Source organism: Pholis gunnellus, assembly GCF_910591455.1.
Source record: "Pholis gunnellus genome assembly, chromosome: 21".
Taxonomy (NCBI): Eukaryota; Metazoa; Chordata; class Actinopteri; order Perciformes; family Pholidae; genus Pholis; species Pholis gunnellus.
In genome coordinates this window covers 3,984,191-3,999,135 of record NC_136548.1, presented here as the reverse complement: position 1 = coordinate 3,999,135, position 14,945 = coordinate 3,984,191, and the positions used below count along the sequence as shown (strand labels likewise).

The 14,945-nt window shown below is 44.6% G+C and overlaps 1 protein-coding gene across 2 annotated transcripts; it reads left to right on the top strand.

Annotated features, from left to right (window-relative positions):
- Positions 1-6,841: 6,841 nt before the first annotated feature.
- foxk2a (forkhead box K2a) lies at positions 6,842-13,445 on the top strand. Of its 2 annotated transcripts, none has more exons than XM_079183205.1 (9): positions 6,842-7,317; positions 8,602-8,796; positions 8,908-9,049; positions 9,432-9,578; positions 9,702-9,895; positions 10,442-10,644; positions 10,750-11,007; positions 11,138-11,335; positions 11,854-13,445. In XM_079183205.1, the coding sequence occupies exons 1-9, from the start codon at positions 7,022-7,024 to the stop codon at positions 12,117-12,119; spliced, it is 1,899 nt and encodes a 632-aa protein (XP_079039331.1). In that variant the 5' UTR covers positions 6,842-7,021; the 3' UTR covers positions 12,120-13,445. The 2 variants fall into 2 exon arrangements, with proteins under 2 accessions (XP_079039331.1, XP_079039330.1); XM_079183204.1 differs by having other exon boundaries at positions 10,364-10,644.
- Positions 13,446-14,945: the final 1,500 nt, after the last annotated feature.

Below are 14,945 nucleotides of genomic sequence, written 5' to 3'. Positions count from 1 at the left end.
TTACAGAGGAGAGTGGTGCACGTCTGTCGACTTAAGGGATGCCTATTTCCATGTTCCCATTGTGCCTCAACACACACAGTTTCTTCGTTTCGCCGTTCAAAGCCGTCACTTTCAGTTCAGGGTGCTTCCAGTTGGACTCTCCCTCTCTCCCACAAGTGTTGCCGCTGCCCTTTGCCCCCTGCAATCACAGGGCATGAAGATACCGCCGTACTTGGATGATTGGCTGATTTTGTGCACCATCCCGGCATCAGGCGGCACAGGACACTGCTCGCCTTCTCTTTCACGTGGCCCAGCTGGGTCTCAGGGTGAACATGGAGAAGAGCTCTCTGAGCCCCTCTCAGAGCTTAACCTTCATTGGTGTGGCTCTTGGTGCAGTGACTATGAGGGCTTGTCCTTCGCTCCAGCGTGCGGACGATATCCTCCACAGCCTTCCCCACTTCCGAGGGGGCAGGCGGTTGCCCTACATCCTCTTTCTTCGCCTCTTGGGCAAATTGACAGCTTCCTCAGCTTTCCAATTTTTTCATTATTTTTTCTCCTCATAATCAGGTAAAAAAATGAAATAATAATCATTATGTGCTGGTGTCTCTATTTAAAATGGCACGGTAGCTTTTTATACTATTATAAATATATTTGAAGCCTCTTGTCATTGTGGAATAATTATAGAAAGAAGAAGCTTTTCTCTACTTACAAACTATTAAATATGAGTGACCCCACTCAATTGAAAATGTGTCAATTGAAGTGTTAGTTGAGATATTCTCTCAGCGGTGAATGTGCTTCATGCAATCGTTGCTCAGTGAAGTTAGCCACGATCTGAGCAGGGGACATCGTACTACACCTTCACCTCCAAAGTCCTTTGACTCTTCCAGGGTACATTTATGAAAAAATAAAAACATCTCCCAAAAGAAATCAATAGAAAACAGCAAAAGTTGCTTCTTACCTCATCATCTTTCATTTTGATTAGTTTCTCGGTCTCAACATCTGGAGTGGACAGCGGCAGGATGGGGATGGGACTCATGAGTCAGTTTACTGAGGAAGAGGACTAGGAGGAAGAAGAAGAAGGAAAGTAGGAGGAGGAGAGGTGAAGCAGAAATCTGAAATCTGAAAACATCACCAGATGTTTCCTAAACATCCTCGGTCATCTCCTGGATGCACTGAGCTCTGTAGTTCTCCTAGTGGACGTCGCAGGTCACGTCTTTGAGGTCGTGCATGTGTGAACGAATCATGCATGTTCCTCAATTTCACAAAGTCACAGTGCGACTGGTTCTCCTCTGAGGAAAGACAAATGTAGGACGAATGAATAATCCGGCGTATACGACGTTCAAACTCCAATAACGGGCGTATGACGTCCAGACATACCTTCAACGATTCTCCAGGGTTACAGTCTCCCTCCCGCTCTCTGCCCTCGAGCCTCCACCACCACTGTGTTACTGCCGATCACAGTGAACGAGGATCACTCCTGCACACAAGAGACGTGAGGGTTGCTTGCTTTTGTTTGTTTTTAACCCCGATCTATCCAGAGAAAGCTGACTGACCATGCTGGGACCTGGTGCTCATTCACACAGTTAGACACATTCACAAAAACCCTGAGCGGCTTCAGAGACGCGAGAATGTAATTGTTGAGACACGTACAAAAAAACAACAACTTTGTTTTAAGATCACTTAAAGTGTTTAAAGGTCAGTTAAATATTTAGAGGCGGATATCTAAAAATCTTGACACATAAAACTATTATCTGGATGACTTGACATCCCACGAGCAGGAAGTGACAGTTTTAGTCATCAGCAGAAGTGTCTAATTAGTTAAATCCAGTATTTTGACTCAATATATTTATATCGGACTACTCTTAAAGGTGCAGTGTGGAGGATTTGGCGGCTTCTACTGGTGAGGTTGCAGATTGCAACCAACTGAAACTTTGGTGGCCATGGTGAAAATCAAGAAAACATGTTTAATAGTATTATATTTTATTAATAGGGTTATTTAAGGTTAAGGTTAACAAGGCAGCAGGCCCTGACGTGTCCATCCACGCACCCTTAAGGTCTGTGCTGACCAGCTGTGCTCAGTCCTTCATTTTATCTTTTCCTCGTCTCTGTCTTCATCAAACATTCCAGTAATGTGGAAAACATATTGTTTAGTTCCAATCCCAAAGAGAAACAGTGTGAGGAGTCATAGTCTTACTAACCTGAGACCTATAGCCCTGACGTCGCACATAATGAAATGTTTTGAAAGGGTTGTCCTGGGTCACCTGAGTAGACAGGTCCCAGTCTTCCAAGATCCCTTGCAGTTTGCATCCAGGACGGGTGTAGGGGTAGATGATGCACTACTTTTTATGCTCCACAGTATTTATAGTCATCTGGCAACAACTGCCAGCTCTGTTAGGATCATGTTCTTTGACTTTTCTAGTGCTTTTAATGCAATCCCCCTTTTTATTCTCACTTTATACAGCTGACTATAGGCAGAGCCATGTGTCCTGTAACCTCCAAAGGTTCTCAGATGACACTGCCCTGGTTGGTCTACTGACCCGAGCCAATGACCTGGCCTATAAACAGGAGGTTGAATCTTTTGTCAGCTGGTGTGATGAACATTTTTTTAAACTGATTGTTGGAAAGACTAAAGAGTTGGTTATTGATTTCAGAAGGACGAAGGAGGAGGTCTCCCCAGTGATAATTGCGGGTCAGCAGATTGTCTAGCAGATTGTCCAGTCATATAAATATCTTGGGGTCTATCTGGACAGTAAATTAAACTGGAAAAAGAACCCTGATGCTGTATTTCTCAGTCAAGACTTTTCTTCTGGAGGAAGCTTAGATCCTTTGATATCAGCAGAAAGCTTCTTCATGTTTTTTTTCCCAGGGCATCTTAGCTAGTGTCCTCTTCTATGCTGCGCTCTGCTGGAGGGGCGGCATCACTGCGGATGATGAAAACAGGATCAATAAGATGATCAGGAAGGCTGGCTCAGTGATTGGTCTTACCCCGGACTCACTACAGGTCACTGAAGACAACAAGGGCCAAGTTCAAAACGATTGTTTCTTTTGATGGCCATCCATTACACAGTGTTTTTAACGGACTCAGAAGCTCATTTAGTGAGAGACTCAGGATGCCTCAGTGTTCTACTGAACGACTCAGAAGGTCTTTCGTTCCAGCAGCAGTTCGATTTTTTAATGAACACCTTTAGATGTGGTTTTTAGATTTAGCATCTTTCTGATGTCAATCAAGTTTCATATGGCATTTTCTGGTGTTATTTATTCTTTGTAATGTGTATTTGTGTCTGTTGTGCACTGTGGACTGTGTCTATTGTTGTCTGTATGAGTCTATTGTTGTCTGTATGACTTTTTGGTGGCAAATGAGTTTCCCCACTGGGGATGAATAAAGTGTTCTAATCTAATCCAACAAGAAACCAAAACATAAGATATAAAGTACATCTACAATGTATCATTTTCAGTCTTAGCCTTCCTTCTATTTATGTTATTTTTTCTGCATATGATACAACTAAATCATTCATTACATCATCTAAAACGGAAAGATTCAAGATTCATTCTGAAAGATTAAACCGCCTTTGGACATTTAAAGTTTCAGATCTTTGTATGTTGCACCCCCTTGTGGTAAATTTAACACATTGTCCAATGTGAACGCTAATGGAAGTTGAACCTGTACAGTACAGTACCTTCAGTGGACCACAGATTAACGAGGAACACCTGCTGTAGGGCGTCGCCCACCCGGTAAGATAATCACTGAGCAGGTAAAATAACTTTTAATTTATTTTATCATTTTATTTACGGTGAATGTGTTGATTCTTAGTCTTAAAAGCTTTATCAGTGTAGAAATCAGTGTATTGTTTTAGTGTAAAGCTGAACAGGTCACACCATGTTTATCAGGACTTTAGCAAAAACACAGATAGGCCTCAAAAATCTCTCAGATAATTATCACATTTTGCCAATCACTTTAAAATGTATCACTCAATTTTTCCACATACCAACATTTTAAACACATATGACGTTATGATAACATTTCTGTTTCTTCCTCACAGGTTCAAGAACGGCCGTCTGCGTCATTACAGTCTGAACCTGGGACGCCTCATCAAGCAGAAGCTGTGGGAGAGACTGGACCGCCCCGTTTACCGGAGCAGTCAATGCGGGTGCACGTGGACGTCTCCTATCGGGTCGGAGTCTGCCCTCCCCTTTACGAGGTGGACATTTCAGGGGAACCAAGGACACCACCAAAGACAGGCCAGCTGAGGTACTATCCTCCACCCTCCACCATACCACTTCCATCCATCCGCCAGCCAAACATCCACCTGCAAACATACTAACTCCTGTCCACTTCCTGTCACCCTGCTGCAGATCCAAACTATGCCTCCAGTTAACAAGAGCCTTCTGCTGCCTCCACCCTCTGCCAACTGCTGCCCCATGCTCCATCTGCAGATCCTGAAAAGTAGCTAGAGGTTGATCTCCTCCTACAGCCTCTGAAGTGTCGTGCTCCAGACAAGTTCCATCAAAAACTTCCATTGACCAGCATTCAACCTGCTCCACCATCTGCATCCTCTGCCAGCCTCCACCTACAGCCTCTGGCAGAACCTGCAGCTGCTGCCTCCAGCTGCAGATTGTGACAGACACCTACAGCCTCTGGCCCCTCTGCCGCCCCCTCCTCATCTCTGTTCCCAACACCAGTTTCTCCCCGAGCAAAACAGGCGGGTATGGAAGACTGGTTCGCGTATGACATAGCTCAGTGATGTTTATCAGACATATATTAATATGTGCATGTATAGTTACATTATGAATGATCTTAAGTCTTAGCACCGTAGAATATACGTTATATTATCAACGGGGAAAAGCTCACTGGTGAAGGCCGTAAAATAAGTTTGAAATGTCTTTAAAAAAGCTAATAAGGGTCCTTGAGTTGAAGATTATTTTGCCAGCATTTTCATATCATTTCCTTCAAGTTATTGGCAGCACATGTTTTTAACGTCCACAAAAACAGTACAGAACTGAACATCAATCAAAAACCTTTGAACGCAGCCCAGTTAGATATGATTACGTCATTGCCAGAGAAACACGTGTGAACATGGCGCATGAGTTTTCTGCGGTGCAGCACGTTTTCCTTGAATATTGATGCGGTCTGAACGAACACATCCACCGGCATCCGAACACCGACAGCCCGGGGCGCCGGGGCTCGGTGAGAATCAGAGTCCGCCTCCGTGGCGATGTGGTGTTGGAGGGATTTTTTGACACGACCTCCATACGTACACAGAGCCGTGCACAGAGCAGTACACGCTGCCGCTCACAGCGTGGTGGTGGCCGCCGTACTACAGCTAGTAAACGAACCCGCAGCACGGAAACCCTGGCTGCGTGGATCCGTTAGGGAACCGGATCCATGATGGGTTTATTTAAATCTTTCTTTATGCCCACTTCATTTTTGAAGTTTGGAAAACATATTTAAGTCTGCATGTATGTGCCAATTAATTTCTCTGATATTTCTAAATTATTAATTGAAAAAAAAAGTTTTATTGCAAGACAAGAGACAATTCTTAAACAGAACAACAAGAAGACGACACGAACAGTGAATACAGGCCAGTTAACATTATGTCATCAGTGTATGGGAGAACAGAGTGCGCATGTGTGTGTGTGTGAGAGAGAGAGAGCTATGTGAAATAATAGGAAAGACAATAGGAAAGTAAATAAATAATAGGGCAAATACGTAACATAAATTACAAAATGATAACATTAATAAACCGTACACTGGCAGCGAAGCAGGACCAGGACAGGCTCCAGAAGGGTCAGCAGGATCAGTCAGGCAGGGCCCCTTTAAAAAACAGGTCCCAAACACAGTCAGTTGCATAAGTCACAGGCAACCTTGTCAGCTCTATAGTGGGAACCGTCACAGTGCCCCGAATTAAGATATATATATACAAAATAAATATAAGTAAATAAAATAAAATAATGACAATGAGAATAATGAGTGTGAAAAGGGGTGGTAACCAAACAAATACATATATAAGAGAGTACAAAAACCGAAGATGTATAAACAAAAATAGTCAAAGATTAATAAATACATTGGTCTAATTGAATGCAGGGTCCATACTGGGGAGGGAGTGAATCGGACCCCAAAACCCAATTATCCTTAAGCGTTAAAGAGCGTTAAAGAGTCCGATATTTAGCGCAGGGGTTGGTGGGGGATCAAACAGCTTGTTTCTGCTGCCCCCAAGTGGCCAGAAAACCAGTCATCGTGGAATTGAAAAATATTTTCAAGGTCGACCAAAACAGTCTGCCATCTGGTTTGGAATTTATTATTATTGACTGATGAATGTAGAGCTGTACAAGAAGACACAGACGTTTGGTGGAACCATCTGTTAAGGAATAGTTAGTACAATGATCCCAAAACAAGTCAGCTGGTTCATTAAATTCTGTCAGTTAAAAATAAAACAGGGAAGATGAGTCGAGAAATGTCTTTGGAGAAGTGAATAAAAGTAGAGCCTTTTACAGAACAGACGGACTAAATGGTTTGTTAATAGGGATGTCCAAAAAGAAAAGTTATAGTATGTTTAAAAAAAGTCATGGCGAAAAATATCAAGAAACAACTTATAGCATAGTATGTTGAAAAAAGTAAAACTCACCTCCTATAAATCACCGCCCCGCTTTTTACATCTCTCCACCCATCTGCGTGTCAACCTGCAGTGCAACCGAGCTCTACTTTATACGGCTATTTTTATTATTGTTGTCATTGGTAAGCACCACACATCTGCCTACCCAGGTCGGCTTCCCATTGGTTTAACGGATTGTCCGTCGCGGCACTTCCGTCCGTTTGGCCGGTTTTGATTGGCCGACGTGCCTCTCTTTTTCCTCTTCTTCGCGGCGGTGGGTCGGAGCCGCTGTGTCCCCGGTCTGGCACGTTCCTAGCCAAATTCTCCACGGTGTAAAATTTGATCCCCCCTTTTTTCACGAAACCAAAAATATCCCCCCTTCAATTCCCTACAACCGCTTCTACGTTTCCGCTCAACACACACCTCCAAATCTCCACCAGATACATCTGAAGATGGCGGTGGTAAGCGGGATGTCGGGGTCGGCTGTAGCCCGGTTGGAGGGCCGAGAATTCGAGTATCTGATGAAGAAAAGGTCGGTGACCATCGGCCGGAACTCCTCGCAGGGTTCGGTGGATGTCAGCATGGGACACTCCAGCTTTATCTCCCGGCGGCACCTCGAAATATTCACCGCGGGGGAAGACGGCACCGGCACGGGGGAATTCTACCTCCGTTGCCTCGGAAAAAACGGGGTGTTTGTTGATGGGGTGTTCCAGAGAAGAGGGGCGCCACCGCTCCAGCTTCCACGAATGTAAGATTGATACGACCAGTTTGCTTCAACTACAAACATTTTGTGGTGTTCGTGTGTTGTTATTGTTTTGTTGTCCCGCAGCGGTGTTTGCACGTGCTGTGTCAAGTAGCGTAAGTCGGATGCGTGCTGCTCGTTTGTATGGCGATAACGTCACAGGAACTCTCTATGCCTAACAGTGTACCGGTAATCCCCCAAAACGCATTTAACGTGATTCACCACCTGCTGTTAATGGTTTTGACCTGGTTTATTCGGCATACAGTCCACCAACATACGTTAGTGTTGTCAAGAGAGTTACTCGCCATAGTGCATTAATGTTACGTGGAAGATAGACTTTATGTAAAATAAATAAAACAATAAAGAGATGTTCATTTTATTTATTTTTTACTACCCGGTGTTTCATGCATGCCGAATTGTACAGTCAACTCAAACCATTCATAACTGTCTTTTAATACATGTCCCCCAATGTCCGTGTTTACTGATAGCAAAGTGAGCAACATTAAATTGACAATAATTGTTACAGAATTTGGCGCAAAACTAGAGAACTTATTGTATTGTTTGGCTAACGCTCAACTGCTACTGTCCCACCTAACATGCTAGCAACACATGCTAATAGTTGTACTTGTGGGGTAATGTGCCTGACATGCAGCAACACAATATGCATCGTATTTTACTTTTACGCTGTTCTATTCTGGGCACAACACATTATTTTGACATGTTTCAACATCAACTAGGACGCTAAGGCGAGTGTTGTAGTGTGAGCTGGCTCAGTGTCAACCTGGCCTCAGGTACCCTGTCAGTATGTTGACACTGCTCAGCTTGTTTGTCAGTCCTTTCCCCTCTCAGTTGGTAATCTCCCTAAACTCACCTTGAATTGTTGTTGAGGTAGCTCACATTTTACATTTAATCTTTATTAATGTGTAGGTATGATATGTCCATGTGGTCACCACGCCACAGGAGTAAATCATTGGAAAGTGTCAGCAGCAGGTCCAAATATACCCTATTAATAATAAACGAGACGACACGTTAGACATGAGTTACATAATGGTAATGCTGGACATCCATATTTAAACCGCGAGGCTGAAACTCAGTGCTCCTCTCTGGGCCTCAGTCGGACCTCCTTGGCCTGCTTGTTGCCAGGCAGGAAGCTCGTTTTTCCGTCTGTAGTAAGCATTGTGTTGCCCACTTATGTCACTTGTCTTCAAACGCAGACAAATAAACATTTAAGTGGAAATGTATCAACAGTAAAACGGGCACTCAGCGTTTGTGCCTGTGTTTTGTTCCCAGGTGTTGTTTCCGGTTCCCCAGCACAAGTATAAAGATCACGTTCACAGCCCTGTCCAATGACAAGAAGGAGCCAAGGAACGTGCCGGAATCACCGGTCAAGCCCGTCCAACCCCAAATTTCCCCCCTGACCATCAACATTCCTGACAACATTGCCCACCTCATGAGCCCACTGCCTTCACCTACTGGCACCCTCAGGTGAGAGCGGTCTTAAAGCGTACAGTGACGACATTGTCTACATTTTTCTCATTGAAGTGGTTGTTTTGTCACATGAATTCAGAATTCCAGATGTTTTTGTTGTTTTCTCAGTGCGGCAAACTCCTGTCCGTCAAGTCCTCGGGGAGCTGGATTCTCCAGCTACAGGACAGGCCGCGTCCTGGCCTCTGACCTCATAGGGGACAACTCCCAATCAGAAAACGACAAAGAGGCCTCAGGTGAAGACAGCCCAAAGGTGAGCAGTCCGGAGCGCAGAGCCGGGCAATCGGAACGTGGATGAAAACAGTTTAGTGTGTCTGAAACATTCTCTTTAAATACATTTAAAAAAAAGAAGCAAACAGGGGGTGCACGACAAAGGCGGCAGACTTCAGAGAATCTCAGTGGATTGCTTTTGGCGTCTGAGCGCTGCGAACACCGTCCCTGGTTACTCATTGAAGTCTAGAAATTGCCCAACGCTCACAACAACATAGACTTTGGAGCACAGGACCTGGTCTGTGCCTGTTCGTGCATGTATGCGCTTGTGATTGAACTAGAGGGAGACGATGCAACCTTTTTCATTTCATTTCATTAACAAAAACCCATTTCCTTCCTCTTTTCTTTTCTTTTCCCGTCCACAGGATGACTCCAAACCTCCGTACTCGTATGCACAACTAATAGTCCAAGCGATCACCATGGCCCCGGATAAACAGCTCACGCTGAACGGAATATACACCCATATCACCAAGAACTACCCCTACTACAGAACAGCTGATAAAGGCTGGCAGGTCAGAGTCTTCACTGCGTGGTCCCATTGTTTACACTTGCAGTATGTGGTTGTATAGGAACGCATACACCGTTCGTTTGCACGGCTTTTGGTAACCCTCCGCGTGCATCTGGTGTTTTCGCAGAACTCCATCCGCCACAACCTGTCCCTGAACCGGTACTTCATCAAAGTGGCCCGCTCTCAGGAGGAGCCGGGCAAAGGCTCCTTCTGGAGGATCGACCCCGCCTCCGAGGGCAAGCTGATAGATCAGGCCTTCAGGAAGCGCCGGCCGAGGGGAGTGCCCTGCTTCAGGACCCCTGTGGGTCCTCTCTCCTCCAGGTATAGAGCACTTTTAAACGGGGCCACATCAGGCTCCTTTTTCAAGTTCGTGCTTGTATTAGGGGTTTCTGCTAGAACATGTTTACATGCTTTAATGTTAAAAAAATAAATGAATAAATCTGAATAAATCTGTATTCACAGTCAGTCTTAAGACGCTCCGTTTTAGCGCCTGTTTCTTTAAGCTCCATTCTCCAAAATAAGCCTAGTCTGCTCTGAATGGCTTGTGAGAAAAAGAAGGTGCACCTTACTAACTTACTCAGCTGTGGGGCGGTATATCCTAATGAGCCTGCATGGGACATAAGAACGGGAGCCAAATCTGATTGGCTTGTTGAATCACATGTTTTCTGATCTAGGCTGCCCACAAAAATCTGACCAGGTCGTCTTATTTCACAGTTTACCACTCCAGATACCCAAATGTATGTCCACAAGCACTAAAAAAGATTCCATGATGTGTCCCCTTTAATTTAGACACGAGTGTGTTGCTCCAAACGTTTGTACGGCTACAACATATGTCCAGAATCAACCTTACTTCTTCATCCGCCCCAGGAGCGCTCCAGCTTCTCCCAGCCACACAGGGCCACTGTCTGCCCACTCCAGCGGGGTCCAGACTCCAGACAGCCTGTCCAGAGAGGGGTCCCCAGTCCCCATGGAGCCAGAGCCAACACCACCACCAGCCCCCACCCAAACCACCACAGTCCAGCCCAAGCTCGCTGTCATCCAAGAGGCCCGCTTTGCACAGAGCTCCCCTGGTAAAGCAGAACCTTTTTGTGACATTTTTAACTCTGAGGTTAAAATGAAAATAGTACTCACTGTTGCTGTTATTTGTGTGATGCCGCCCTGCCCCCCCCCGATAGGCTCCCCCCTCAACAACCAGCCGGTCTTGATTGCCGTGCAGCGCCAGATGCCTCAAACGACCATGAAGCCTGTGACCTACACCATGGCGTCGCCAGCCATCGTAACCACGTCGGTTAGCTCCGCCCCCGTCATGCAGACGGTGCATGTCCTCCACCAGATCCCGGCCGTCGCCGTGGCAACTGTCGGCGGACAGTCCGCTGCCACGGTGAGGCCCGGACCTCAGGAGAACGGAGGCGGAGAGCACCGAGAGATCAAGCGTGAGTTCCTGCTTTTTCCATTCGTAGCAGTTCTGCTGCGGAGGAAGTGTGGCAGCCACCTGCTGTCGCAAAGCATTATGTTTTAGACTGTATGTGCGAACTGAGTGATTTTTTTTCTCCCCGCTCGTAGTCAAAGTGGAGTCGATCCCATCCATCACAGCCTCGTCGATAGGCGGAGTCAGCCGCATCATCCAGAGCTCTCAGGCTGCGCCTCTGACGACGGTAACCATCGTGCAACAAGCCCCGCTCGGCCAGCACCAGCTCCCGATAAAGGCCATCACGCAAAACGGGACCCATCTGGTCCCCATCAGTGCTGCTGCTAGCACAGGTGACACACACACACACACACACACACACAGAGCAACTAAGACATCCAATCCCTCTTCTTCATTGCGCTACTGTGCTTAACCCACACCAATTATCGATCAGAGGAATAGCATGAAAAACGATTTGCAAGAGAAGTGAGCTGGGAGGGACGGCAATATGAAACCCCCCCCCCCCCCCGTTTGCACTGAAAGCTGCAGCGTACGGTGTCCCGCCATGTCGGGCTGAGTGTCTTTATCCTGCACTCGCATTAAAATTGACACGTAGCATCTGCTGCATGGTCGTTTTTGTGATGTGTATATCTGCTGAAGGATGTTTTCATCCATGACCCATGTGAGAAGGATCATATGAAAAAAAGTATTGTGTACGGTACATAGCACGGTTAGTAAAGTACGAGCATTATGTCATAAAAACACAAGAGGTCAAAGATCACTTTGTAAACATAGCTATAAGATGAGTGCATGTAGTTCGTCTCTGCCGATCCAAAGTAGTCGTAATAACTCCTTTCTTTCTTTCTACCAGCCGTTGCAAACCCGCTTCACTTCCTGGCGGCCCACGCCTCAGCCTCGGCGTCCCTCCCTACCAAGAGGCAGAACGGAGAACTGCAAGGCCAACCCCAATCAAAGAGGGTGAAAACACAGGAGGAAGAGGAGGGTGGAGCAGCAGCAGCAGCAGCAGCAGCCGCAAACAACAACAACAACAACAACAACAACAACAACAACAACAAAAACGGCACTACGGACAGAGCCGGAGAAGCGGGGGTCAGTGAACAGATCGGTGACAAGTAGCCTCCCCCACACACACACACGCACACGCACACACACGCACACACACACCGGTCTGCATCCTGACCCCTTGCTCTCCTGTACGCATTGAGCCTCACACCTCCCACACTCTCACCCTTCCATCATCAACTCCAAGGTGCCAAAAAAACAAACTAGACGAGACTCGGAAACACCCGCGGAACTACAGAATGCCCCCCCCCCAAATCCTCCTCCATATATTTAACACCATGAAATACAGTACGATGCAAAAACTGAAACCAAATTTGAAATTCAAAGAGTTGCCGATGAAGCTTGAGACCCAGACGGCAAGAAGAAGCACAGGCAGAAATTTTCAGAAATCCAAGATTTCCAGATCAAAATAAAAAAAGAATAAAAAAAAGAGACTTTTATTGGACAAGTGAGGAGTCCTGAAACTTCCCCCCCAAAGACGGAAAGGAGCCTCATCCTGGTAGCATTACAAACAAGCGCTTTACTGTTTGTCGGATAGAGAAAGCGACAGAGCGGAGTCACCAGTAGTGTATTCCGCTAAAGGGAAGCGTGTGTAACGTGCGTGTGGACGTTCCCGTCTCCGGCAGCTAGCCTCCATGTCGACCTACCTAACCCAGTCGTGAGTAGATATGCAGTATTCCGTTGTACACGTGTATCTTTGGATCTTTTTTGAGTGTTTCTCCGTTTCCCAAGGCACAGATACTATCTAGTAATAATTAACTAAAAGCTATAAGTGGGGTCTTTAAGAACATTTAAACATCACAACATGATATTTTGGGAATCTTTTTTTTTTTTTTTTGATATATGTGGACTCTTTGTTCAGTGAAATGAATGTAGTAAAGAAAACACTATCTATGGAGTGGATGTTCTCTTTTTTTTCTGCTGATTCATGCAAATGAAATTTCTTAATCACTGTACATCTACAGATATTATTTTTCAGATTTTACAAATATCCTATGAGATAAAGTATATTCCCATGCGTATTTGACCATGTGCTTCATCGAGCTTGCATGTTACGGATCTAGAGACAATGTACTTGAGCAGATTATCTGAATATGGAACTGAAGAAAATTTCGACTGAATCTACGTTATATGATTCTGACCAGTGCTGCACTTAACCCTCTTAGTTGTTTTGTTTTTTTACTCTCATTTTGCTGTTTTTTCCACCCCTGTCATCATGGGCTGTGTTTGTTACATTTTGTGTTGAAGTCGGCAACTCTTTGCTTGATTATTTGATTCTGTTCAGGCTTTCAAACAAGCCTTCAGAATGTTTTCTATGTTACACAAGGAGAAACAAGTGATAGGTGTTCGTTCTGCTTCAGTGGGTAAATGCTTTTTTTTTTTTTTTCTTTTTTTTTTTTATATATATAAATTTATTTAAAACACAACCTTTTAGTTTGTATTTCTTTGAGTAAACGTCTTTTTCTGCTGGGCAAATGCAAACGTACAATCTGTCTGTTTGAAGAGTTATTTGTTTTTGTCAGAACGTGGAAAGAGGATCAGACTTATTAAAGGTACAGTGTGTGTGAGATGTAGCGCCATCCAGTGGTGAGGTTGGAGATTACAAGCAACCACGTACCCTCCACTCTCCTCCCTCTTTCCAAGCGTGTCTGAGAACTACGGTGGCCCTCAGGTAGGGATAGGTATCATTAGGGTTTTATTACTACAAGGAGCTACTCTTATTAATCTTCATTATTAAATGATTCCTTTTAAAAAAAACACAAATTCAGTACAGACAGGATTAGAAGATATTAATAATAAAGATATAACTAATTATTGTTTCTACAGCAGAAACTAATGTTTACAACAGCAAAGTCACTATATAAAGTCATTAAGTGAATTAATGATGGTAATCAATAATGAAGAACAGACATCGGATGGTATCAGTCATTCTGGCACAGATAAGTTTACAAGATCTAACTGAGAAACAGACTAGACGGACCGCTTCTGTTAATTAAAGCTCGTTTGTAAAAAGAGTCCGATCTTTCGTGCTGTGTTTTTGTAAGCGGTGGACGGCAGACTGCGGAAGGCGCCGATCGAATTAGGTTTCACTTTTGTTTACGTGTTCATGCTAGTTGAACAGATGCATTAATAAAGTATCTGCTTTTTAATCGCAAACTGTTCTATTGCACGTACAGTGACAAGTGTAGTTGTCAACTCGAGTAATCTTCACTTCACCTGGTTCACTTAAAGGTGTGTGTGTGTGTGTGTGTGTGTGTGTGTGTGTGTGTGTGTGTGTGTGTGTGTGTGTGTGTGTGTGTGTGTGTGTGTGTGTGTGTGTGGGGGGGGGGGGGGGGGGGGGGGTCATTATACACTGATTAAAACATAGTTATGTTATAAATACAGATAATAATAAATATATATAACAAATATTGCACACTGTTCCTTTAATGATAGAATACTAACACAATTAAGTAACAGTGTGGAACATTACTGGATGAGATTAAGATGTTAAGGACTTTGCTAGTAACAGCTGAACAGATATTAGAGCAGTGGTCACCAACCTTTTTAAGCCCAAGATCCCTGACCTCTGCCTTGGTGACCGGCTAGATCTACTTATTGAGGCGTTGAGAGGAGAAGACTGTCCAGACTGTACTTACAACTTGAGGCTTTTTATTTGGCCTAATTGTAATTGAATGAAATCAAACACTTTGGTCCAGCTTTCAAATGGATGTGACCAAGAACACACTAAATGACTTTATTTCAGTGCAACATAAAAAGGAAATTATTTGTTAACCGCACACAATATGAACAAGAAAAAACACATTTGCAATGAGCAGGCTGGATGAACTACCAATATTAACTGTTGTATTTATCAACTGACGTTACAACACTGACAAC

What these genes read in the sequence shown, in the direction of transcription:
- foxk2a (XM_079183204.1), top strand. Translation starts at nt 7,022, where the DNA reads ATGGCGGTGGTAAGCGGGATGTCGGGGTCGGCTGTAGCCCGGTTGGAG. An exon ending in CCGCTCCAGCTTCCACGAAT is followed by an intron (nt 7,318 to 8,601) that starts GTAAGATTGATA and finishes TTTTGTTCCCAG; the next exon opens with GTGTTGTTTCCGGTTCCCCA. An exon ending in TCACCTACTGGCACCCTCAG is followed by an intron (nt 8,797 to 8,907) that starts GTGAGAGCGGTC and finishes TTGTTTTCTCAG; the next exon opens with TGCGGCAAACTCCTGTCCGT.